The sequence below is a fragment of the Salmo salar genome, unplaced genomic scaffold (assembly GCF_905237065.1).
Source record: "Salmo salar unplaced genomic scaffold, Ssal_v3.1, whole genome shotgun sequence".
Classification (NCBI taxonomy): Eukaryota; Metazoa; Chordata; class Actinopteri; order Salmoniformes; family Salmonidae; genus Salmo; species Salmo salar.
Genome location: NW_025547875.1, coordinates 3,644 through 29,170, shown reverse-complemented (window position 1 = coordinate 29,170; position 25,527 = coordinate 3,644). Strand labels below are relative to the sequence as shown.

Genomic DNA, 25,527 nt, shown 5'->3' with positions numbered 1-25,527 from the left:
TCACAGAACAAGGCTCCGGGCAGCCGAGCGGAAATGGAGGAAAACTCGCCTCCCTGCGGACCTGGCATCCTTTCACTCACTCCTCTCTACATTCTCCTCTTCTGTCTCTGCTGCTAAAGCCACTTTCTACCATTCTAAATTCCAAGCATCTGCCTCTAACCCTAGGAAGCTCTTTGCTACCTTCTCCTCCCTCCTAAATCCTCCTCCCCCTCCCCCCCTCCTCCCTCTCTGCGGATGACTTCGTCAACCATTTTGAAAAGAAGGTTGACGATATCCGATCCTCGTTTGCTAAGTCAAACGACACCGCTGGTCCTGCTCACACTGCCCTACCCTGTGCTTTGACCTCTTTCTCCCCTCTCTCTCCAGATGAAATCTCGCGTCTTGTGACGGCCGCCGCCCAACAACCTGCCCACTTGACCCTATCCCCTCCTCTCTTCTCCAGACCATTTCCGGAGACCTTCTCCCCTTCCTCACCTCGCTCATCAACTCATCCTTGACCGCTGGCTACGTCCCTTCCGTCTTCAAGAGAGCGAGAGTTGCACCCCTTCTGAAAAAACCTACACTCGATCCCTCCGATGTCAACAACTACAGACCAGTATCCCTTCTTTCTTTCTCTCCAAAACTCTTGAACGTGCCGTCCTTGGCCAGCTCTCCTGCTATCTCTCTCAGAATGACCTTCTTGATCCTAATCAGTCAGGTTTCAAGACTGGGCATTCAACTGAGACTGCTCTTCTCTGTGTCACGGAGGCTCTCCGCACTGCTAAAGCTAACTCTCTCTCCTCTGCTCTCATCCTTCTAGACCTATCTGCTGCCTTTGATACTGTGAACCATCAGATCCTCCTCTCCACCCTCTCCGAGTTGGGCATCTCCGGCGCGGCCCACGCTTGGATTGCGTCCTACCTGACAGGTCGCTCCTACCAGGTGGCGTGGCGAGAATCTGTCTCCGCACCATGCGCTCTCACCACTGGTGTCCCCCAGGGCTCTGTTCTAGGCCCTCTCCTATTCTCGCTATACACCAAGTCACTTGGCAGCGTCATATCCTCACATGGTCTCTCCTATCATTGCTATGCAGACGACACACAATTAATCTTCTCCTTTCCCCCTTCTGATAACCAGGCGGCGAATCGCATCTCTGCATGTCTGTCAGACATATCAGTGTGGATGATGGATCACCAGCTCAAGCTGAACCTCGGCAAGACGGAGCTGCTCTTCCTCCCGGGGAAGGACTGCCCGTTCCATGATCTCGCCATCACGGTTGACAACTCCCTTGTGTCCTCCTCCCAGAGTGCTAAGAACCTTGGCGTGATCCTGGACAACACCCTGTCGTTCTCCACTAACATCAAGGCGGTGACCCGATCCTGTAGGTTCTTGCTCTACAACATTCGTAGAGTACGACCCTGCCTCACACAAGAAGCGGCGCAGGTCCTAATCCAGGCACTTGTCATCTCCCGTCTGGATTACTGCAACTCGCTGTTGGCTGGGCTCCCTGCCTGTGCCATTAAACCCCTACAACTCATCCAGAACGCCGCAGCCCGTCTGGTGTTCAACCTTCCCAAGTTCTCTCACGTCACCCCGCTCCTCCGCTCTCTCCACTGGCTTCCAGTTGAAGCTCGCATCCGCTACAAGACCATGGTGATTGCCTACGGAGCTGTGAAGGGAACGGCACCTCCATACCTTCAGGCTCTGATCAGGCCCTACACCCAAACAAGGGCACTGCGTTCATCCACCACTGGCCTGCTGGCCCCCCTACCTCTGAGGAAGCACAGTTCCCGCTCAGCCCAGTCAAAACTGTTCGCTGCTCTGGCACCCCAATGGTGGAACAAGCTCCCTCACGACGCCAGGACAGCGGAGTCAATCACCACCTTCCGGAGACACCTGAAACCCCACCTCTTTAAGGAATACCTAGGATAGGATAAAGTAATCCTTCTAACCCCCCCTTAAAAGATTTAGATGCACTATTGTAAAGTGGTTGTTCCACTGGATATCATAAGGTGAATGCACCATTTTGTAAGTCGCTCAGGATAAGAGCGTCTGCTAAATGACTTAAATGTAAATGTAATGTAAATGTGGTGCTGGGTTTATACCGTGGTGGTGCTGGGTTTATACTGTGGTGGTGCTGGGTTTTACACTGCGGTGGTGCTGGGTTTATACTGTGGTGGTGCTGGGTTTATACTGTGGTGGTGCTGGGTTTATACCGTGGTGGTGCTGGGTTTATACCGTGGTGGTGCTGGGTTTATACCGTGGTGGTGCTGGGTTTATACTGTGGTGGTGGGTTTATACTGTGGTGGTGGGTTTATACTGTGGTGATGCTGGGTTTATACTGTGGTGCTGGGTTTATACTGTGGTGGTGCTGGGTTTATACCGTGGTGGTGCTGGGTTTATACCGTGGTGGTGCTGGGTTTACACTGTGGTGGTGCTGGGTTTATACTGTGGTGGTGCTGGGTTTTACACTGTGGTGGTGCTGGGTTTTACACTGTGGTGGTGCTGGGTTTATACTGTGGTGGTGCTGGGTTTATACTGTGGTGGTGATGGGTTTTATATTGTGGTGGTGCTGGGTTTATACTGTGGTGGTGCTGGGTTTTACACCGTGGTGGTGCTGGGTTTATACTGTGGTGGTGCTGGGTTTATACTGTGGTGGTGCTGGGTTTTACACTATTCAGTTTGTACACAGATACAACATGTTGATTTGAAATTCTACTGTCCAAATACATAGCTAACCCTAACCCAAATACATAGCTAACCCTAAACCTAATACATAGCTAACCCTAACCCTAATACATAGCTAACCCTAAACCTAATACATAGCTAACCCTAATACATAGCTAACCCTAACCCAAATACATAGCTAAACCTAACCCTAATACATAGCTAACCCTAACCCTAATACATAGCTAACCCTAAACCTAATACATAGCTAACCCTAATACATAGCTAACCCTAACCCAAGTACATAGCTAACCCTAACCCAAGTACATAGCTAACCCTAACCCAAATACATAGCTAACCCTAACCCAAATACATAGCTAATCCTAACCCAAATACATAGCTAACCCTAACCATAACCCAAATACATAGCTCACCCTAACCCTAACCCAAATACAAAGCTAACCCTAACCCAAATACAAAGCTAACCCTAATACATAGCTAACCCTAAACCTAATACATTGCTAACCCAAATACATAGCTAACCCTAACACTAACCAAAATACATAGCTAACCCAAATATATAGCTAACCCTAATACATAGCTAACCCAAATACATAGCTAACCCTAACCCTAATACATAGCTAACCCTAACGCAGATATATAGCTAACCCTAACCCAGATACATAGCTAACCCTAACCCAAATACATAGCTAACCCTAACCCAAATACATAGCTAACCCTAATACATAGCTAACCCTAATACATAGCTAACCCTAATACATAGCTAACCCTAACCCTAATACATAGCTAACCCTAACCCAAATGCTAAGATAACCTTAACCCAGATACATAGCTAACCCTAACCCAAATACATAGCTAACCCTAACCAAAATACATAGCTAACCCTAATACATAGCTCACCCTAATACATAGCTCACCCAAATACATAGCTCACCCAAATATATAGCTAACCCTAACCCAAGTACATAGCTAACCCTAACCCAAATGCATAGCTAACCTAACCCTAAAACATAGCTAACCCTAACCCTAAAACATAGCTAACACTAACCCAAATACATAGCTAACACTAACCCTAATACATAGCTAACCCTAACCCAGAAACATAGCTAACCCTAACCCTAATACATAGCTAACCCTAACCCTAGTACATAGCTAACCCTAACCCAAATACATAGCTAACCCTAACCCAGATACATAGCTAACCCTAACCCTAATACATAGCTAACCCTAATCCTAATACATAGCTAACCCTAACCCTAACCCAAAAACATAGCTAACCCTAACCCTAATACATAGCTAACCCTAACCGTAATACATAGCTAACCCTAATCCTAATAAATAGCTAACCCTAACCCTAATACATAGCTAACCCTAACCCTAATACATAGCTAACCCTAACCCAAATACATAGCTAACCCTAATCCTAATAAATAGCTAACCCTAACCCTAATACATAGCTAACCCTAACCCTAATAAATAGCTAACCCTAACCCAAATACATAGCTAACCATAACCCTAACCCTAATACATAGCTAACTATAACCCTAATACATAGCTAACCCTAACCCTAATATATAGGTAACCCTAACCCAGATACATAGCTAACCCTAACCCTAATACATAGCTAACCCTAACCCTAATACATAGCTAACCCTAACCCTAACCCAAAAACATAGCTAACCCTAACCCTAATAAATAGCTAACCCTAACCCTAATACATAGCTAACCCTAACCCTAATAAATAGCTAACCCTAACCCAAATACATAGCTAACCCTAACCCTAACCCTAATACATAGCTAACCCTAACCCTAATACATAGCTAACCCTAACCCTAATATATAGGTAACCCTAACCCAGATACATAGCTAACCCTAACCCTAATACATAGCTAACCCTAACCCTAATACATAGCTAACCCTAACCCTAACCCAAAAACATAGCTAACCCTAACCCTAATACATAGCTAACCCTAACCCTAATATATATCTAACCCTAACCCTAATACATAGCTAACCCTAACCCTAATACATAGCTAACCCTAACCCTAATCCATAGCTAACCCTAATACATAGCTAACCCTAAGCCTAATACATAGCTAACCCTAACCCTAATACATAGCTAACCCTAACCCTAATACATAGCTAACCCTAACCCAGAAACATATCTAACCCTAACCCTAATACATAGCTAACCCTAACCCTAATACTTAACTAACCTTAACCCTAATACATAGCTAACCCTAACCTAAATACATAGCTAACCCTAACCCTAATACATAGCTAACCCTAACCCTAATACATAGCTAACACTAACCCTAATACATAGCTAACCCTAACCCAAATACATAGCTAACCCTAACCCTAATACATAGCTAACCCAAACCCTAATACATAGCTAACCCTAACCCAGAAACATAGCTAACCCTAACCCTAATACATAGCTAACCCTAACCCTAATACTTAACTAACCTTAACCCTAATACATAGCTAACCCTAACCTAAATACATAGCTAACCCTAACCATAATACATAGCTAACCCTAACCCTAATACATAGCTAACCCTAACCATAATACATAGCTAACCCTAACCCTAATACATAGCTAACCCTAACCCTAACCCTAATACACAGCTAACCCTAACCCTAATACATAGCTAACTCTAACCCTAACCCTAATACATAGCTAAACCTAATACAGAATTCTAAGCAGACACTCCGTCAAACAGCCCTGTCAATCTGCTAACAAAATTCATGGGGGGACGAGATAAGTGCATCCAGAGTTCAGCATGCAATTCCCCTCACAGCCACCGGTGTCGACATTGTATCAAATGTCCAGACTTGTCTATTGTACCTTTAATGCATTTATGAAGCCGTTTATGAACAGTAGTTCCTACCCCCAAGAAGAGCTTGATGGCCTTGGAACAGGTGGTGCCAGTGGTTCCACAGGGAATGTTCTCTGTGATCACTCTGAAGGTACCGTTTGCATTGTTGCTGCAGTAGTCCTGCAGGATGTATTAAAATACACAATCAGAAAACCTTGGCCTCTTAGTTATTATATCTACTTCATCTTAATCATAATTAGAAAATGTGTGCATCATACATAAAGTAGGGGTTTTATTAAAATACAAATAAAATCTGAAATATAAATTATTATTTCCCTACCTGAGTAAGAGTGTATTCACAATCTCCATTGAAAGTGAACCTTTCCTCATCAAAAGTGATGAAATGCCCATCTCCATATATGGCACACATCCCATCACACTCCTTATTGGTACACTGCCATTTTCTGCCTTCGCAAGTGCTACAGTGATGCAAACATAATCACATGGCAAGATTTTAGAAGGAAGCATTTGACATATCCGAAGAAGAAGAAGAAGAGTGATAGAAGTTGATTTTACCAGGTATTGCAGTCTACTTTGAGCACATGTCCAGGTTGGTAGAAGACTCCATTGTGAGAACAGGGACATAGGTCTTCCTTGATGCATCCTCCGTTTCCATCAGACAGCAGATCATCAGGACATACACAGCCCGACACACACTCTGCACTGATCTATAACACACAATGAAATAGGGAAGGACAGACATGAATTTAAGTTGGGCATTTTGTGCCTGTATGTCCCTCCTCCCTCCACCCTAAACTTGCTGGGTGTCTAAATAGCTAGCCCTGTGATGCCGGGCTATCTACTGAGAATATTGCAAAATGTGCTTTCACCGAAAAGCTATTTTAAAATCAGACATATCGAGTGCATAGAGGAGTTCTGTATCTATAATTCTTAAAATAATTGTTATGCTTTTTGTGAACGTTTATCGTGAGTAATTTAGTAAATTCACAACAAATTCACTGGGTATGCTAGTTCTGAAAGTCATATGCTAATTTAAAAAGCTGGTTTTTGATATAAATATGAACTTGATTGAACAAAACATGCATATATTGTATAACATAATGTCCTAGGTGTGTCATCTGATGAAGATCATCAAAGGTTAGTGCTGCATTTAGCTGTCTTCTGGGTTTTTGTGACATTATATGCTAGCTTGAAAAATGGGTGTCTGATTATTTCTGGCTGGGTACTCTGCTGACATAATCTAATGTTTTGCTTTCGTTGTAAAGCCTTTTTGAAATCGGACAGTGTGGTTAGATTAATGAGAGTCTTGTCTTTAAAATGGTTTAAAATAGTCATATGTTTGAGAAATTGAAGTAATAGCATTTCTAAGGTATTTGAATAACGCGCCATGGGATTTCACTGGCTGTTACGTAGGTGTTAAGTTAAGGCATGTTTTTATTAACGTGTTGTAAGGCATGTTTTTATTAACGTGTTGTAAGGCATGTTTTTATTAACGTGTTGTAAGGCATGTTTTTATTAGCGTGTTGTAAGGCATGTTTTTATTAACGTGTTGTAAGGCATGTTTTTATTAACGTGTTGTAAGGCATGTTTTTATTAGCGTGTTGTAAGGCATGTTTTTATTAACGTGTTGTAAGGCATGTTTTAACATGTTGTAAGGCATGTTCCATTGTAGACTTACACAGTGACTGTCTAGTGTTTGACAGCTCTTCTGACACTCTGAGCCCTGGGCTCCGGGCCCTGCACTTGAACAGTTGAAGAAACCCATTGGTTCTTCACAGGCTGTAGGGAACAAAAGTAGGCTTTATAGGTTTGTAGGGACTAAAGTACAGAGTCTTGGTTATGAAGTGATTTGCTGTATTTAGCAAAATAAAGATGTGTTCTGATATTTCAGAGTACTCACATAAATGTTTTGGTTCTCCAGCACAGCTTAATTTCCCTTGTCTGCAAGAGCTGGATGGTTAAGAGGGATACAAAAGGAGGGGGTTAAGCATGGTTTAACATGCCTCTTGCAGTAAACCAAGACTTCAGAAGGAGACATTCGATTTCTAAATATTTTAGTAGAGCCACAACATAGAAAACCATCAGAGTTTCAGAGACTTTCATTCACATGCCAACCAAGTCCTCACCAAGTAACCCCATAGATACTGGTGACCTCTCCAGGGGGTACTACTGTGCCTCCATGGTAGCAGGAGCAGCGTGAGGCAGGGACACACTCTCCCTGGTCGTTCAGGTAGGTTCCCTCGGCACAGCCACAGCCGTCCACAGACACATGGTCTAACTGTTCAATTAAATAAAAAATGTTTTATCCATGATGGGAAATTACTTTGGGCTTGCCTCCAACAACAACAACATCCACAACAACAAGAAGATAAAAGACAACAACAACAGCAACAACAACAACAACAACATACACAACAACAAGACAACAACAACATACACAACAACAACAGCAACAACAACAGCAACAACAAGACAACAACAACATCCACAACAACAAGAAGATACAAAACAACAACAACAACAACAACGACAACAACAACAAGACAACAACAACATACACAACAACAAGAAGATACAAAACAACAACAACAACAACAACGACAACAACAACAAGACAACAACAACATACACAACAACAACAAAACAGCAACAACAAGAAAACGACAACAAGACATTAATAAAATGAATAATAATAACAATAATAATATTAAATAAATTATATTAATAGAAATGAGATGTCCATGTAAATGTACCTGGCAGGTAAAGTCTGGCTGGCTCAGTGAATGACAGGTGCGGTCACAGCTGGTCATGGTGTAGTCATAGACCATCGTGTCAGGGCAGCTAGAGGAGTACTTCCCTGTGGAAAACAGTATGGTGATTCAACATTTATTTACATGTTTTGGGTTTTTTGTTTTTAAATAAGAGGGTAAAACCTGGTCACCGTGGGTTAATAGGAGGGTGAACCCTGGACACTGTGGGTTAATAGGAGGGTAAACCCTGGACACTGTGGGTTAATAGGAGGGTAAACCCTGGACACCATGGGTAAATAGGAGGGTAAACCCTGGACACTGTGGGTTAACCCCCCGGGGATAGGGGGCAGTATTTGCACGGCCCGATAAAAAACTTACCCGATTTAATCTGGTTACTACTCCTGCCCAGTAACTAGAATATGCATATAATTAGTAGATTTGGATAGAAAACACTCTAAAGTTTCTAAAACTGTTTGAATGGTGTCTGTGAGTATAACAGAACTCATATGGCAGTCAAAACCCTGAGACAAATCCTAACAGGAAATGGAAATCTGATGTGTGGAATCACTTCAAACCTTTGCCATTGAAACACACAGGGACTTATTAATCATTTAGCACTTCCTAAGGCTTCCACTAGATGTCAACAGTCTTTACAGAGTGGTTTGAGTCTTCTATGGTAGAAACTGACCCAAAGAGAGGCTTGGGAAGTTGGTCACAGGGGGAGGGCCATTACTACTATGACGCGGGCGCCCATGGCTACCCTCCCCTTTCGAAACGTTTAGTAAGACAATGCAATCGTCCGCCTTGAATATTATTGAAGCTCTGGTTGAAAAAGGCCCTAAAGATTTATGTTATACAACGTTTGACATGTTTGAACGAACGTAAATATATATTTTTGCACATTCGTGACGACAAGTCCCGCGCTTCAGTACATTATGAGTAGCCTTCGGAACGCGCTAACAAGAAGGAACTATTGGGACATAAATTATTAACTTTTTCGAACAAAACTACATTTGTTGAGAACCTGGGAACCTGGGAAGTGCCTTCTGATGAAGATAATCAAAGGTAAGGGAATATTTACAATAGTATATTTGATTTTAGATGGTTCCAAGATGGCGCTAACATGTATCGCCTAGCCTATTTTTCTGAGCATACCACGTCGTTTATTGCAAAGTGTGATTTCCCAGTAATTTCCCAGTGATTTTTAACTCTGGCAATGCGGTTGCATTCACGAGATGTTAATCTATAATTCTTTGAATGACAATATTACATTTTAACAATGTTTTCGAATAGTAATTTTGTAAATTGTAGCGCTGATTCACCGGAAGCATTTGAGGGAAAATATTTTCTGAACGTCACGCGCCGATGTAAAATGCTGTTTTTATATATAAATATGATCTTTATCGAACAAAAAATGCATGTATTGTGTAACATGATGTCCTAGGAGTGTCATCTGATGAAGATTGTCAAAGGTTAGTGCTGCATTTAGCTGTGTTTTGGGTATTTGTGATGCATGCTAGTTGCTTTGAAATTGGCAGTGTGATTTTTTTTGGCAGGGTACTCTCCTAACATAATCTAATGTTTTGCTTTTGCTGTAAAGCCTTTTTGAAATCGGACAACGTGGTTCGATTCAGGAGAGGTGTATCTATAAAATGGTGTAAAATAGTCATATGTTGTAAACCCTGGACACTGTGGGTTAATAGGAGGGTAAACCATGGACACCGTGAGTAAATAGGAGGGTAAACCATGGACACCGTGGGTAAATAGGAGGTAAACCCTAAATACCGTGGGTTAATAGGAGGGTAAACCCTGGACACCGTAGGTAAATAGGAGGGGAAACCCTGGACACCGTGGGTAAATAGGAGGGTAAACCCTGGACACCGTAGGTAAATAGGAGGGTAAACCCTGGAAAACATGGATTAATAGGAGGGGAAACCATGGACACCAAGTGGGTAAATAGGAGGGTGAACCCTGGACACTGTGGGTTAATCGAAGAGGAACCCTGGACACCGTGGGTTAATAGGAGGGTAAACCCTGAGCACCATGGGTTAATAGGAGGGTAAACCCTGAACACCATGGGTTAATAGGAGGGGAAACCCTGAACACTGTGGGTTAATAGGAGGGAATCCCTGAACACCGTGGGTTAATAGAAGGGGAAACCCTGGACACCGTGGGTAAATAGGAGGGTAAACCCTGGAGACTGTGGGTTAATAGAAGGGGAAACCCTTCATAAATAAATAAATAAATAAATATATTCAGTATCTGATGTTTATCTTACCACAGGTGGTGTTTCTCCATCCACTGAGCAGGACGCCTGCAGCAGCACATGCATGGACGTAGGAGGAGACCGCAGCACACATGCACTCCTCACTCCTCTCACAGTTACAGCTGTCATATAGGCAGATCTATAGGGAGAGAAGAAGAAACAGAAGAAGAAGAAGGTTCAGTTATGAGATGTGTTAATGAAGAAAACTACTGTTTTCTGAAATCACACACAAGCACAGGACAATAGTATCATACAAATCTGATTAGATGTTTTGAGATAAATAAAATTAATATTATATCATTTTGATAAAGAACTTCTTAAAGGATTGTTTAAAAAAATATATATTCTTAGAGCTTTGGGATAACTCTGTAATTAAAGAGCATTTGACAAATTAAAATCATCATACTTACTTCCTTGTAGTAATTTGGGTTGATCTCAGTGTGGCATTGGGAAAATATTCCTGCACGATCTGACAGCATCGAGCACCAGTGCTTGGCATATCTCTCTGTAAAACATTTTAGCAACATTTCACAAAGTACAAAGAGTTTTTATCTAGGCTTTACTGTGCATCTCAGTAGACATATGTAAGTGTAAGCCCCAAGAAGTATTCCAAGGCTCTGATAAAGGCTCTCTATGCCGAAACATAATGAAACAATTGAAATGTTTAGTTAGAAAATAAACTCAGATCTATGAACAGAGTGATCCTTTTTCTATGACAATTTGGATAGAAAACACTCTGAAGTTTCTAAAACTGTTTGAATGATGTCTGTGAGTTTAACAGAACTCATATAGCAGGCAAAAACCTGAGAAAAATCCAACCAGGAAGTGTGGAAATCTGATGCTTGTAGTTTTTCAAGTGATTCCCTATCCAGTACACAGTGACTTAAGGTTCATTTTGCACTTCCTAAGGCTTCCACGAGATGTCAACAGTCTTTAGAACGTTGTTTCATGCTTCTACTGTGAATATGGAGCGAACAAGAGGGCCTGGAGTCAGATGAGTGAGAAAATGACATGAGCTCAGAGGCGCGCACTCACGTGAGTGTGAGCTGTGTTCCTTTTCTTTTCTGAAGACATTGGAATTGTCCGGTTGGAATATTACTAAAGATTTATGTTAAAAACCCTAACCCTAAAGATTGATGCTATACATCGATTGACATATTTCTACGAATGTAAATATTATCATGAGTAATTTAGTAAATTCACCGGAAGTTTTCGGTGGGTAAAAAAAAATATTACTTTTTTTGACTTTTCGTCGTGACATGAACAAAAAGGAGGTATTTGGACATAAATTATGGACTTAATCGAACAAAACAAACATTTATTGTGGACCTGGGACTCCTGGGAGTTCATTCTGATGAAGATCATCAAAGGTAAGTGAATATTTATAATATTATTTCTGAGTTTTATTGACTCCACAAAATGGCGAGTTTGGTTTTGTGTCTGAACGCTGTACTCAGATTATTGCAAAGTGTGCTTTTGCTGTAAAGTTTTTTAGAAACCTGACACAGCGGTTGCATTAAGGAGAAGTGTATCTATAATTCTTTGAATAACAGTTGTATATTTTATCAACGTTTATGATGAGTATTTCTGTAAATTGATGTGCTCATTCACCGGAAGTTTTGGGAGGCAAAACATTTCTGAACATTACACGCCAATGTAAAATGGGGTTTTTGGATATAGATATGAACTTTATCGAGCAAAACATACATGTATTGTGTGACATGAAGTTCTATGAGTGCCATCTGGTGAAGATCATCAAAGGTTAGTGATTAATTTTAGATGTATTTCTGGTTTTTGTGACGCCTCTCCTTGCTTGGAAAAATGGCTGTGTGGTTTTTCTTGTCTAGGTGCTGTCCTAACATAATCTAATGTTATGCTTTAGCCATAAAGCCTTTTTGAAATCGGACACTGTGGTTGGATTAACGAGAAGTGTATCTTTAAAATGGGATATAATAGTTGTATGTTTGAGAAATTTGAATTATGAGATATTTGTTGTTTTGACTTTGGTGCCCTGCTATTTCACTGGCTGTTGGCGACGCCATAGAGGTTAATGCAGATGAGATCACTGAATCCAGCTTCACACTGTGAAGTGAGCTGGTGAGCTGGTGAAGGGTACCAAGGTGCTTTCAAGACAAATGGAAATACGATGCCAAATCATGATCTTTATGTCGGAAGTTGGAGCTCTAGGCCAGAGGATCTCGTCATAGTATCTCTGTGCATTCAAATTGCCATCGCTAAAATGCAAGAGTGTTCAATTTCTGTAGCTTATGCCTGCTCATACCATAACCCCACAGCCACCATGGGGCACTTTGTTCACAACGCTGACATCAGCAAAACCGCTCACCCACACAACGCCATAAATGTTGTCTGCGGTTGTGAGGCCTGATGGATGTACTGCCAAATTCTGTAAAATTACATTGAAGGTGGCTTATGGTAGAGAAATGAACATTCAATTCTCTGACAACAGCTCTGGTGGACATTCCTGTAGTCAGCATGCCAATTGTACACTCCCTCAAAACCTCACATTGTAGAGTTCAATTTGTTTGACCCAAGCACAAGGTGCACCTGTGTAATTCTCATGCTGTTCAATCAGCCTCTTGATCTGCCACACCTGTCAGATGGATAGATTATCTTGGCAAAGGAGAAATGCTCACTAACAGGGATGCAAATAAATTTGTGCACAAAATTTGAGAGAAATAAGCATTTAGTGCATGTTGAAAATGTCTGGGATCTTTTATTTCAGCTCATGAAGCATGGGACCAACACTTTCCATGTTGCGTTTATATTTTGTTCAGTGTATATTTTTGGGGGTATTTTTGAAAGTCTCCCGAGACCCCATTTTCATATAAGGTGATCCCACATGGGGTCGTGACCCCGAGTTTGAGAACCGCTGCATAAGACATACGTTAGTGTTTTTAAAGAGGCTGAAGGAGTACCGTTCTCTACACTCAGACTGCATGGGATCTCAAAGCTCTGTGCCACATCAGGACAGCTTGCTTTGGTCTTCCACGTGTTGGCAAATGATTCAGCGGTTCCTTCCACGAGTCCATTGATGGTTCTGAAGTCATCAGCTTGGATGCTGTTAAAGTCTCCGCAAAGACCTGGATAAGAGGTACAAAACATTATAACAGGTGGTTTGAACTAAAATTGACTGAAGATGCAATACATCAAGTATCATTAGTTTATTAATAATTGTTTCAGGTGAGGTTTGACCGAACCCCTCAAACAACTGGTATAGTGACACATGTTACAATAACAATAGTTTGATAACCAATCAGCTTTTATAATAATAATAATGCATGAGATTTATATAGCGCTTTTCAAAGACCCAAAGACGCTTTTCTTTTCACAAAGACGTTAAATGAACAGAGAGAAACATACCCTGGGTTTTTTCTTTGTGTGAACTGCTAGCTACGATGTAGACCTGCATTATAGGTGTTATCTGCACCTCTAGTCGGAGCCCATAAGAGGTATGCACGACGATGTAGAACGTAGAGGGCTGAAAGATCTTTACATCCGCTGTGGAAAATATACACAAGTTCTAGTAACAATTTGGTTTACCATGAACTTTTAGCTCCCACTTCCCTATTGTGGGATGCTTATGGTGTTACATGCTGCTAGACAAGGAAAGAAAGACGATAAAAAGAGACAACTTCTGGTACGGTACGTACTGCACGGGAAGGGTTTCAAACATACGTTTATACTGATTAATAACTACAAAAAAATAGACAGATATCACATTTCTGTATCCCTTTTCTCAAGCAGCCATCAATCAGTCACTCACCCATGAAAAGCGGCAACTGAGAAAACATCTTGTTGACAAAGACCTTTCCACTGGCCTCGATGACGATAATCTGCAAGTGACAAATTACAACTTGAGTAAAAACGACTCCACTGGTGATAAGGAGTGTGGAACAGGGTTGGAGTCAATTCCAGTCAATTCAGAGAGTAAACCTAATTCCAATTCCAAATGTTCCTCACTGAAAAAACAATGAAGAGCATTGGAATTGGAATTTCAGTGGACTGCCTGAATTGACTGGAATTTAAATGGGATTTACTCCAACCCTGAAGTGGTGATACGAGTCACTGACAGCAGCAGAAGTCTCAACATTGAGCTTTTTTCCCCTGAACATATACAACATGGTTTGATGTTGATATATTTTAATATGACACTATCAGGTGGGTGTGTCACTGCAGAAAGGCTAACTTACCATGGACTCTGGAGTCACCAGGGTTACAGATCTTAGGCAGGTCTCAACGTCCGTCTTCCCACATTTCACTATGTCACCCAGGACTGTGAAAGCAGTCTTGTTGGTTTGCTGGGGACAATTGGTACAAGGTATGACAGTTAAGTTATGGTATGACAGTAAAGTTAAGGGAACTCATTTTTTGTAACACACTACTTACTACTTGCCTACTTTCGGTTCTAGGGAATTACAGTTCCTTCAGGAAGTATTCACACCCCTTGACTTATTCCACATTTTGTTGTGTTACAGCCTGAATTTAAAATTGATTAAATATTGTTTTTGTCACACAATACCCAATAATGACAACGTGAAAACATGTTTTTAAAAACGTTTGCTAATTTATTGAAAATGAAATACAGAAATATCTTATTTACATTAGTATTCATCCTGTAATGGATTTTCTTAGAGAAGTGGAGGATCAGGCGCAGGACACAGGGATGAAGGTAAACAAAACGTGTTTACTCAAATTTATCAATCCATCTTCTCATAAAAATACATAGTTAGGAGAAACACCTCCAACTATACAAAACAGACAAACAATCACCGACAAGACAAACAGGAAATGCAGAGGTTTAAATAATGAACATAATTAGGGAAACTCAAAACAGGTGTACACAATAAAGACAAAACCAAACGAACAGTGAAACATCGATCGGTGGCACCTAGTAAGCCGGTGACGTCGACCGCCGAACGCCGCCCGAACAAGGAGAGGGGTTGACTTCGGCGGGAGTCGTGACACATCCCCTGAGTCAATACATGTTAGAATCACCTTTGGCAGCGATTACAGCTGTGAGTGTTTCTGGGTAAATTGCTAAGAGCTTTGCACACCTGGATTGTACAATATTTGCAATTATTTATTTTTGTACATTCTTCAAGCTCTGTCAAGTTGGATGTTGATCACTGATAGACAGCCATTTTCAAGTCTTGCCATAGATTTTAAAACTGATTTAAGTTAAAACTGTAACTAGGCCACTCAGGAACATTCAATGTCATTTTGGTAAGCAACTCCAGTGTGGTTTTGTGTCTGAAAAAATCCATAACACTTTGTATTCAGAACAAAAAGTTATTTTCTTTGCCACATTTTTTTGCAGTATTACTTTAGTGTCTTGTTGCAAACAGGATGCATGTTTTGGAATGTTTTTATTCTGTACAGGATTCCTTATTTTCACTTGTCAATTAGTTTAGTATTGTGGAGTAACTACAATGTTGTTGATCCATCCTCAGTTTTCTCCTATCACAGCCATTAAACTCTGTAACTGTTTCAAAGTAACCTTTGGTTTCATGGTGAAATCCCTGAGTGGTTTCCTTCCTCTCCGGCAACTGAGTTAGGAAGGACGCCTGTATCTTTGTAGTGACTGGGTGTTTTAATACACCATCCAAAGTGTAATTAATAACTTCACCATGCTTAAAGGGATATTCAATGTCTGCTTTTTAATTTTTACCCATCTACCAATAGGTGCCCTTCTTTGTGAGGCATTGTAAAACCTCCCTGGTCTTTGTGGTTGAATATGTGTTTAAAATTCACTGCTCGACTCAAGAACCTTACAGATAATTGTATGTGTGGGGTACAGAGATGAGGTAGTCATTCAAAAATCAAGTTAAACACTATTGTTGGACACAGAGTGAGTCCATGACACTTATTATGTGACTTGTTAAGCACATGTTTACTCCTGAATTTATTTAGGCTTGAAATAACAAAGGGGTTGAATACTTATTATTAACTCAAGGCATTTAATTTTTTATTAATTTGTAAAGATTATGGGGTATTGTGTGTAGACCAGTGATGTTAAACACTATTGTTGGACACAGAGTGAGACAATGCAACATATTATGTGACTTGTTAAGCAAATGTTTACCCCTGAACTTATTTCGGCTGCCATAACAAAGTGGTTGAATAATTATTGATTCAACATTTCAGATTGGCCTGTTCGTGGGCCAGTACATGTTCGCTAGGAAGTTAGGAGTTAAATCTACTAAACATACAGTAAAAATCAACATGGAGTCATATTGGTGCCAACTGACATGGAATCTGAATTGAATCACTTTGAATTTGTATGAAAAAAAATCACGTTTTTATTCAATATTTTCAGTTGGCATTAATATCACTCCATACAGCAGGTTAGATCCCTACCTTGGACAGGACATATGAGCAGTCTCCATGGAAGGTGTAGGCTTTCCCATCGTAGGTGGTGATGTGGGAACCTCCCACTATGGAGCAGGTAGCTGGGCAATCTAGATCCACACAACTCCACTGGCCTTGGATACAGGTACTAACAGAGAGAGACAGTCAGTTTAGCCTCAACACATCCGGCTCAACACATCCAGTTTAGCCTCAACACATCCGGCTCAACACATCCAGTTTAGCCTCAACACATCCAGCTCAACACATCCGGCTCAACACATCCAGTTTAGCCTCAACACATCCGGCTCAACACATCCAGTTTAGCCTCAACACATCCGGCTCAACACATCCAGTTTAGCCTCAACACATCCGGCTCAACACATCCAGCTCAACACATCCGCCTCAACACACCCGGCTCAACACATCCAGTTTAGCCTCAACACATCCGGCTCAACACATCCAGTTTAGCCTCAACACATCCAGCTCAACACATCCGGATCAACATATCCAGTTTAGCCTCAACACATCCGGCTCAACACATCCAGTTTAGCCTCAACACATCCAGCTCAACACATCCAGCTCAACACATCCGGATCAACATATCCAGTTTAGCCTCAACACATCCGGCTCAACACATCCAGTTTAGCCTCAACACATCCGGCTCAACACATCCAGTTTAGCCTCAACACATCCAGCTCAACACATCCAGTTTAGCCTCAACACATCCAGCTCAACACATCCAGTTTAGCCTCAACACATCCAGCTCAACACACCCGGCTCAACACATCCAGTTTAGCCTCAACACATCCAGTTTAGCCTCAACACATCCAGTTTAGCCTCAACACATCCAGCTCAACACATCCATTTTAGCCTCAACACATCCAGCTCAACACATCCAGCTCAACACATCCGCCTCAACACACCCGGCTCAACACATCCAGTTTAGCCTCAACACATCCAGTTTAGCCTCAACACATCCAGTTTAGCCTCAACACATCCAGCTCAACACATCCATTTTAGCCTCAACACATCCAGCTCAACACATTCGTCTCAACACATCCGCCTCAACACACACAATAATTCAGTGTATATAAACACAATGCAGCTCTTACCATTCATGGCATGTTCTTGAGAATGATTGTCCAGGCTGGTAAGTTTGTCCGTTGTGGAGACAAGAGCACTGGTTCACAGCTACACAGCCAGTCTGAGTGATGTCATCAAACACGGTTCCTATGAGAAAGGCATTCAACACATTTAGTCACCTGATCCCATGAATTACATTCAATACATTACATTTAGTCACCTGATCCCATGAATTACATTCAATACATTACATTTAGTCACCTGATCCCATGAATTACATTTAATACATTACATTTAGTCACCTGATCCCATGAATTACATTCAATACATTACATTTAGTCACCTGATCCCATGAATTACATTTAATACATTACATTTAGTAATCTGAGCCCATAAATTACATTCAATGAATTTAGTCCTTCCTTATCTCATAAAATACATTGATCCATGTAGTTCAATATCTTAATTACTACGGTACATCTGTTGCAGAACTTTTGCCAAATAATGAAATCTCCAGTCCTACAATAAGGCTACTCTTCCAATCTATGTAACCTTTAACCTGTTACTGGTTTAAAGAGCCACATAACTGATATCAGGGTTTATACAGTCTTCCTGGTTTAAAGAGCCACATAACCAATATGACTTTTAATACAGTCTTCCTGGTTTAAAATCCAGGGATGTGGACTCCAGTCATGTTGCAACTTGAGACTTGACAAAAAGTAAAACACTTCCCACTAGAACCTGCGACTTGAGCATCTATGACTCGTGGACTTGGACTTGAGCTGTATGACTCAATTTGTCATCTTGCGCATGTAAACCTGTCTGGTATTTTAAATCAGAGTGCTGCAGGTTCTGTGCGTTTTGTTCTGTGTCTTGACCAATCAGATTCACAGAAATCACAGGTTGCGCAGGCCGGACGCAAATCACATAATCTAGCTGTGGCAAAGAAGGGGGTCGAGTGATAAATGGCAGATATGTGAGGGCAGAACTAATAAACGGGCTCTGCCCGATCACTAAAATGGCCACCCCGATCAGAACTACAGATCACAAAATGTCCGACTGCCAAAACTGCAATTCCCAGAAGCAAGGGGAACCCTCAGAAGGTGGAGCCGACCCACAGATAAAAGGTCAAGAAAAACCAGGAAGAGAGAGAGAGGGCAGGAAGGATCTATGAATCATAGAGAAAGAGACAATCTACATTGGCTGGATTTATCATGTACGAGCTGGACTGTTTTGGACTTACCTGTTGGCGTTTAGACCTGGACCTACCGAGAACCAGATTTGTGTACCAAACCCTGCTATCCTTGACCTTACCTGCGGCCTGGGTGGACCAGGACAGCGAAACAAACACATAGGTACTGTCATGTTCGAAAGAACTTTCATTCTGGGCTGACTTTGGTGACAGTTTCCCACTTAATTTGTGACAAACGCTCCTAACTTTGAAGAGGTTTGGCACACGTGGTGGAGAATGTGGGCAGTAGATTAACCATACCGCTGGCTTTGTTTGGTTAGGACATTTTTTCTGGAAAATGAGTATGGAGGGAGCCATACAGGCCCTGTTACAAGCGGCGGCCACCCAACAAGAGGCAACTAGAGCTCAACAAATAGCTCATCAGGATGCAATGCAATGCGAATGTATCAGGACACGTTACAGGTCCAGCACTGCACCAACCAGCTGCTCAGAGAAGAGCAAGAGAGAAACACCCGTGAGGTAAGAGAAGGCCTAAAGGTGCTAGCGTACCAAATTGGGGCTCAGTTACCAGCTGTAAATACCCAAAGGTGGTCCAATCATTTTCTTCAAAAAATGACAGCGCAGGATGATGTGGAAGCATATCTTACCACCTTCGAAAGGACGGCAGAGAGGCCGAAAGAAGAATGGGCAGGGCTTCTGGCACCATACCTGGCAGGGGACGCTCAAAAAGCATATTTCGACCTGGAGTTGAAGGATGCACAGGATTACGATAAACTCAAGGGAGAGATTCTGACTAGACTGGGAGTGACCGATACCGTGAGGGCACACCGCTTCCACCAGTGGTCCTACAGACCGGGACAACCCCCCGAACACAGATGTTCGACTTGATTCACCTGGCACGGAAATGGTTGCGACCGGAGACCCGCTCGTCGAGACCATCGTACTCAACCAGTTTCAGCGAGGTCTACCCCAAGAAGTGCAACGATGGGTTGGCCAGAACAATGTACTTTCCGCTGACCATCTCGTGGGCCTGGTTGAACGGTATTGTACGGCAGGAACAGCTGAGCAGGCGCAGGAGGAAAGATTCCCATTCCCCAGGCCTGGGCGAACCAGCGGACAGGGTAAGACTGTCCCAACAGGTGGAGGGAGAGGAGAGCAGCGTGGGGCCATGAGGAAAGAATCAGAATCGGGCCGAAACACTAAGGGAAAAAACGGAAACCGGGACTGGGGGTCGAGGATGTCTCCCCCCCGAAACCCTATTATCTGTTACAATTGTAATCGACCGGGACATATTGCAGCCTACTGCCCTATTAAAGAAGAGCCAATGCAATGTAACCTCGGTGGAAAAGATGAGATATGGTATGCATGTCCCGTGGTAACCACTGTACTTGAAAGATCAAGAAACAAACATATGTGCAGGTTGAAGGGAAAGAGGTTGAAGCACTACTGGATTCCGGCAGTATGCTAACCCTGGTCGTTGCAAACCTAGTGCCGACGCATAAACTGGATACAAGTCAGGATATCAGTGTTACGTGCATTCATGGGGATACCCGTCTGTACCCCACAGCCTTAGTGAGCATACAGAGGACGGTCTGCTGGATTATGAGGTCGGCGTGGTCCCAAAGATGCCATATGATGTAATATTGGGTAGATACTTTCCTAACTTTGCGAAGTTAGGCCAAAAGAATGGCATATTTGAGAAGCCAACAACCCTGACCAAGCAGGAAGAAGCATGGGGCCTTCAACCAAGGCCAAGAAAAGAGGTCTCCCAGGGGCCAACCTCACAGGTACTAGTAGGAGAGGATGAGGATGAAGTGGAAAACCTTGTTGATAATGAACAGCCCAGTACTAGTGGGGCTGGGGTCGATCTGAATCCAGAGGATGACTATCTAGAACCAGCAGATCTGGCAGGGTCCATGACAAATTTTGGGACGGCCCAACACCAGGATCCAACCCTGCAGCACGCCAGAGCAGACGTGCAGGTCGTAGATGGTACTCCCATAAATGATAGGATGATGCCTAATAGTTTTCCCCACTTTATCATGAAAAATGGTTTGGTGTACAGAGTCTCAAAAATAGGGGTTGATGTGGTGGAACAGTTGTTGGTCCCCACCCGGTACAGGAAGACAGTACTGGATCTAGCTCATGGGCACATTCTGGGTGGACACCTTGGTATCGATAAAACCCGAGACCGGATTGTAAGGAGGTTTTACTGGCCAGGAATTCAGGCTGAAGTGGCTCGGCATTGTGGAGAGTGCCCGGAGTGCCAGGTAACAGCTCCCCGACTAGCGTTTAGAAGCCCGTTAGTGCCACTCCCCATAATCGAAATGCCATTTGAGAGGATAGCGATGGATATAGTGGGCCCACTACCCAAATCTGCTAGAGGGCACCAATACATTCTAGATTATGCCACTCACTACCCAGAAGCCATTCCCCTTCGGACAATGGCTTCCAAAAATATCGCCAAGGAACTAGTGCTATTGTTCACCAGGGTCGGGGTCCCAAAGGAGATCCTTACTGACCAGGGGACCCCCTTTATGTCCCGCCTTATGGCGGACCTTTGTAAATTGTGGCAGGTGAAACAGTTGAGGACATCGGTTTACCATCCACAGACGGACGGGCTGGTTGAGAGATTCAACCGGACCCTGAAGTCAATGCTCAGGAAGGTAATCGACAAGGATGGGAAAAACTGGGATTGCATGTTGCCATATCTGATGTTTGCCATTAGAGAGGTTCCTCAAGCCTCGCTGGGGTTTTCTCCCTTCGAGCTGGTATATGGGAGGCACCCCCGGGGAATCTTAGACATCGCCCGGGAAACCTAGGAACACCAATCCACCCCGTATACTAGTGTCATAGAGCACGTCACGGCAATGCAAAACAGGATAGCCACAGTCATGCCCATCGTCAGAGAGCACAGGAGACAAGCACAAGAGCACCAGCGGCACACTTATAACCGGCAGGCTACCCTGACGGAATTTCAACCGGGAGATAAGGTGTTAGTGCTGATCCCCACAGTAGAGTGCAAACTACTAGCCACATGGAAAGGACCATATGAAGTACTGGAGAGAATAGGAGAAGTGAATAGGAGAAGTTAATTATCGGATCCGACAGCCAGGTCGACGGCCCCAGGAACAGATATATCACATAAACCTGTTAAAAGCACGGAGAGAGAGAGAAACACTAATGGTCACGTACCCCACACACACTCAGGAGACAGCCGAAGTAAATATTTCACCTACTTTGTCCCCAGCACAAGTATAGGAAGTAAAGACCCTGATCCAGAAAAACAGAGATGTGTTTTCAGAGGTACCCGGCCGAACTGAGGTTACAGCTCATGATATCGTTTCCCTACCAGGGAGAAAAGTGAGCATGAGGTCATAATCGGGTACCCGAGGCTCGACAGGCAGCGATTAGAGCAGAGACGGAGAAAATGTTGACAGCTGGAGTGATCGAAGAGTCACATAGTGAGTGGTCTAGCCCAATTGTGATGGTCTCCAAGCCAGATGGGTCTTTGCGGTTCTGTAACGACTTTCAGAAGGTAAATGAAATCTCCAAGTTTGATGTCTACCCCATGCCCACATTCTCCACCACGTGTGGCAAACCTCTTCAAAGTTAGGAGCGTTTGTCACAAATTAAGTGGGAAACTGTCACCAAAGTCAGCCCAGAATGAAAGTTCTTTCGAACATGACAGTACCTGTGTGTTTGTTTCGCTGTCCTGGTCCACCCAGGCCGCAGGTAAGGTCAAGGATAGCAGGGTTCGGTACACAAATCTGGTTCTCGGTAGGTCCAGGTCTAAACGCCAACAGGTAAGTCCAAAACAGTCCAGCTCGTACACGGTAAATCCAGCCAATGTAGATTGTCTCTTTCTCTATGATGGGTGGACTTCCCGCCCTCTCTCTCTCTTCCTGGTTTTTCTTGACCTTTTATCTGTGGGTCGGCTCCACCTTCTGAGGGTTCCCCTTGCTTCTGGGAATTGTAGTTTTGGCAGTCGGCCATTTTGTGATCTGTAGTTCTGATCGGGGTGGCCATTTTAGTGTTCGGGCAGAGCCCGTTTATTAGTACTGCCCTCACATATCTGCCATTTATCACTCAACCCCCTTCTTTGCCACACTAGCAAAGCGCTCACAGCTCCACTTTCCTCCGGTATGTATTTAGCAAACATGATAACACATCACTACCAATATACCCAAGCAAGAACTCTTCACGGAAATGTTGCAGCAGCCTACACCTAAACTGTATGGGAAGAAAACAAGGGGATTTCTCAGTTTGACTATGCTATTGATAACAACCGCTGCCTGGAGCTGCATAGTCCACAGCCAATGTGCCCTGTCCCCTCTGGCCCTCTGGCCAGGGTAAACCACATGGTAATGTTATGTGCCCTGTCCCCTCTGGCCCTCTGGCCAGGGTAAACCACGTTGTAATGTTGTGTGCCCTGTCCGTTCTGGCCCTCTGGCCATGGTAAACCACGTGGTAATGTTGTGCAGCCTATTTATAAGCATTTATTAGTTTTAGGAGAAAATGTGAATGTGATCAAATTCGGTTTAGGCTATATTCAAAGTTTGCTTTGGACTTGCAAAATTGAGACTTCGTCCCATCTCTGTTAAAATCAGTGAGTGTGCATAGCTGACATATGATGTTGTAGTCGACTACTTTAAAATAGTTACATAGCTGACATATGATGTTGTGTTTAGCTACTTTAAAATAGTTACATAGCTGACATATGACGTTGTATTCAGTAAATGAGTGCATGTACCAGCAGGGCAGAAGCATCCGTCGGTGCAGTGTTCCTCACAATGCTGGTTCCTCTTTGGGTTGGAGCAGGTATCAGTGCAGGGACTACCACACTCCTGGTACTGCATGCTTAGAGGACACGTCTTCACTGCTCAACACAGACAAATAACCCTGGTCACAAATCTGTTTCTGAGTCTTCATTATTTCACATTTTCACATATTCTTCTATTGAAATCATTGGAAGACTACGTGAAAATGTGGATTTGCTCCTCAGTTTTCAGTCACATAAATGTAAATACTAGCATGTCAAAGAAGAAGACACTATAGATTACCTAAGGCAAAGCATTATTGCATGTCGAAAGTGTTTACTTTGAGTTACAACAAAGCTCTGGCTGAGGATTTTTTTCCCATCCCACATCAAAACTACCAACAGAGAAATACAAACAAACAATCCAAAATAAAAACAAAAAGGATATGCAAAATAGATTCCCTTACTGCAGAACTGGTCGGTCTTCCACTCTTGGGGTTTCCCCCCTGCGTGAGCACACTGGCGGGAGTACTCTGACATGGTGGGGCAGGCGCAGGAACTGCTGCTGCTGTTGCCACAGTGACACATGTCTTCTGCACAGGCCTTGATGAAGGAGTCTGTGGCAATCAGGTCCTTACAGCTACTGAAGGCAAGACTGGTGAGAAGCTGCTCACAAAGTTCGGTCTGAAAGGATGAAGAAGAAGAAGAATTACTAGAGGCAACATAGAGGGATTATGAACTGATCAAATGTCAGCCATGATGATGTTGATATTGATATTTTAAACTAACAGTCATGTTTAAATGTAATGAATTAGAAATCTTAAATGTTCAGCTCAGATCTAGGCTTGTAAATACCTGTTCTTCACACTGTTCAGTGTGACCAGGGATTTCTGTACAGGTCTCTGTTGGGCCATTCATCTTCCAAATATCACCATAGTCGATTGTCTTCAGATGATCACCTGTAGGAAAATAAACATAGTTTTATCTTACCTGTTTATTTCCCCTAACAAACAGTCTCTGTCATCATGTGTTTTGTGTTTTTGATAACCCTTTCTTAAAATGGTACCTAGAAAAATACTTTATAACCCCTTCCTACCCCATAGATTGAACCTATACATTCATAAGCAGAACAGGAGCGTAATCCGCCCCTCTAAGACATTTGGTGATTTTGTTTACCATGACTAATGAACTCGTCGTAAATCTGGACTCCATTGAAGTCTCCACACAGCCCACAAGTCTGATTCTGGAACTTTGAGTCCAGCTCCACCTATAAAACCAATGGAAGATAACTGAGGGTTAATAATGCATCGCAAATATGTAGATTTCACATACAGCTAGCTGGCCATGCAGCTACAGCAGTTCATATGTACTGACATTTCACATGCATCAACTGTTCCACCCTGGGTACTAGTCTGTTTATGCTAACATTCCACTCCTTGTTCTAGCCTGGGTACCAGTCTGTTTATGCTAGAATTCCACTCCTTGTTCTAGCCTGGGTACCAGTCTGTTTATGCTAACATTCCACTCCTTGTTCTAGCCTGGGTACCAGTCTGTTTATGCTAACATTCCACTCCTTGTTCTAGCCTGGGTACCAGTCT

The 25,527-nt window shown here is 42.9% G+C and overlaps 1 protein-coding gene across 1 annotated transcript in view; it reads right to left on the bottom strand.

The window, feature by feature from the left end:
- LOC106598357 (mucin-5AC-like) overlaps window positions 1-25,196 on the bottom strand; it is a gene marked incomplete at its 5' end in the record, with an annotated part of 53,843 nt that extends 28,647 nt beyond the window's left edge. The window contains 19 exons of the mRNA XM_045711670.1: window positions 5,562-5,669; window positions 5,830-5,968; window positions 6,066-6,217; window positions 7,189-7,289; window positions 7,411-7,460; window positions 7,637-7,788; window positions 8,264-8,367; window positions 10,539-10,665; window positions 10,937-11,031; window positions 13,463-13,627; window positions 13,908-14,045; window positions 14,311-14,380; window positions 14,738-14,845; window positions 16,905-17,043; window positions 18,008-18,125; window positions 23,924-24,049; window positions 24,397-24,613; window positions 24,785-24,888; window positions 25,106-25,196. Of these exons, the coding sequence (XP_045567626.1) occupies window positions 5,562-5,669; window positions 5,830-5,968; window positions 6,066-6,217; window positions 7,189-7,289; window positions 7,411-7,460; window positions 7,637-7,788; window positions 8,264-8,367; window positions 10,539-10,665; window positions 10,937-11,031; window positions 13,463-13,627; window positions 13,908-14,045; window positions 14,311-14,380; window positions 14,738-14,845; window positions 16,905-17,043; window positions 18,008-18,125; window positions 23,924-24,049; window positions 24,397-24,613; window positions 24,785-24,888; window positions 25,106-25,196 (2,304 nt within the window). The remainder of the gene's footprint in view (window positions 1-5,561; window positions 5,670-5,829; window positions 5,969-6,065; window positions 6,218-7,188; window positions 7,290-7,410; window positions 7,461-7,636; window positions 7,789-8,263; window positions 8,368-10,538; window positions 10,666-10,936; window positions 11,032-13,462; window positions 13,628-13,907; window positions 14,046-14,310; window positions 14,381-14,737; window positions 14,846-16,904; window positions 17,044-18,007; window positions 18,126-23,923; window positions 24,050-24,396; window positions 24,614-24,784; window positions 24,889-25,105) is intronic.
- Window positions 25,197-25,527: the final 331 nt, after the last annotated feature.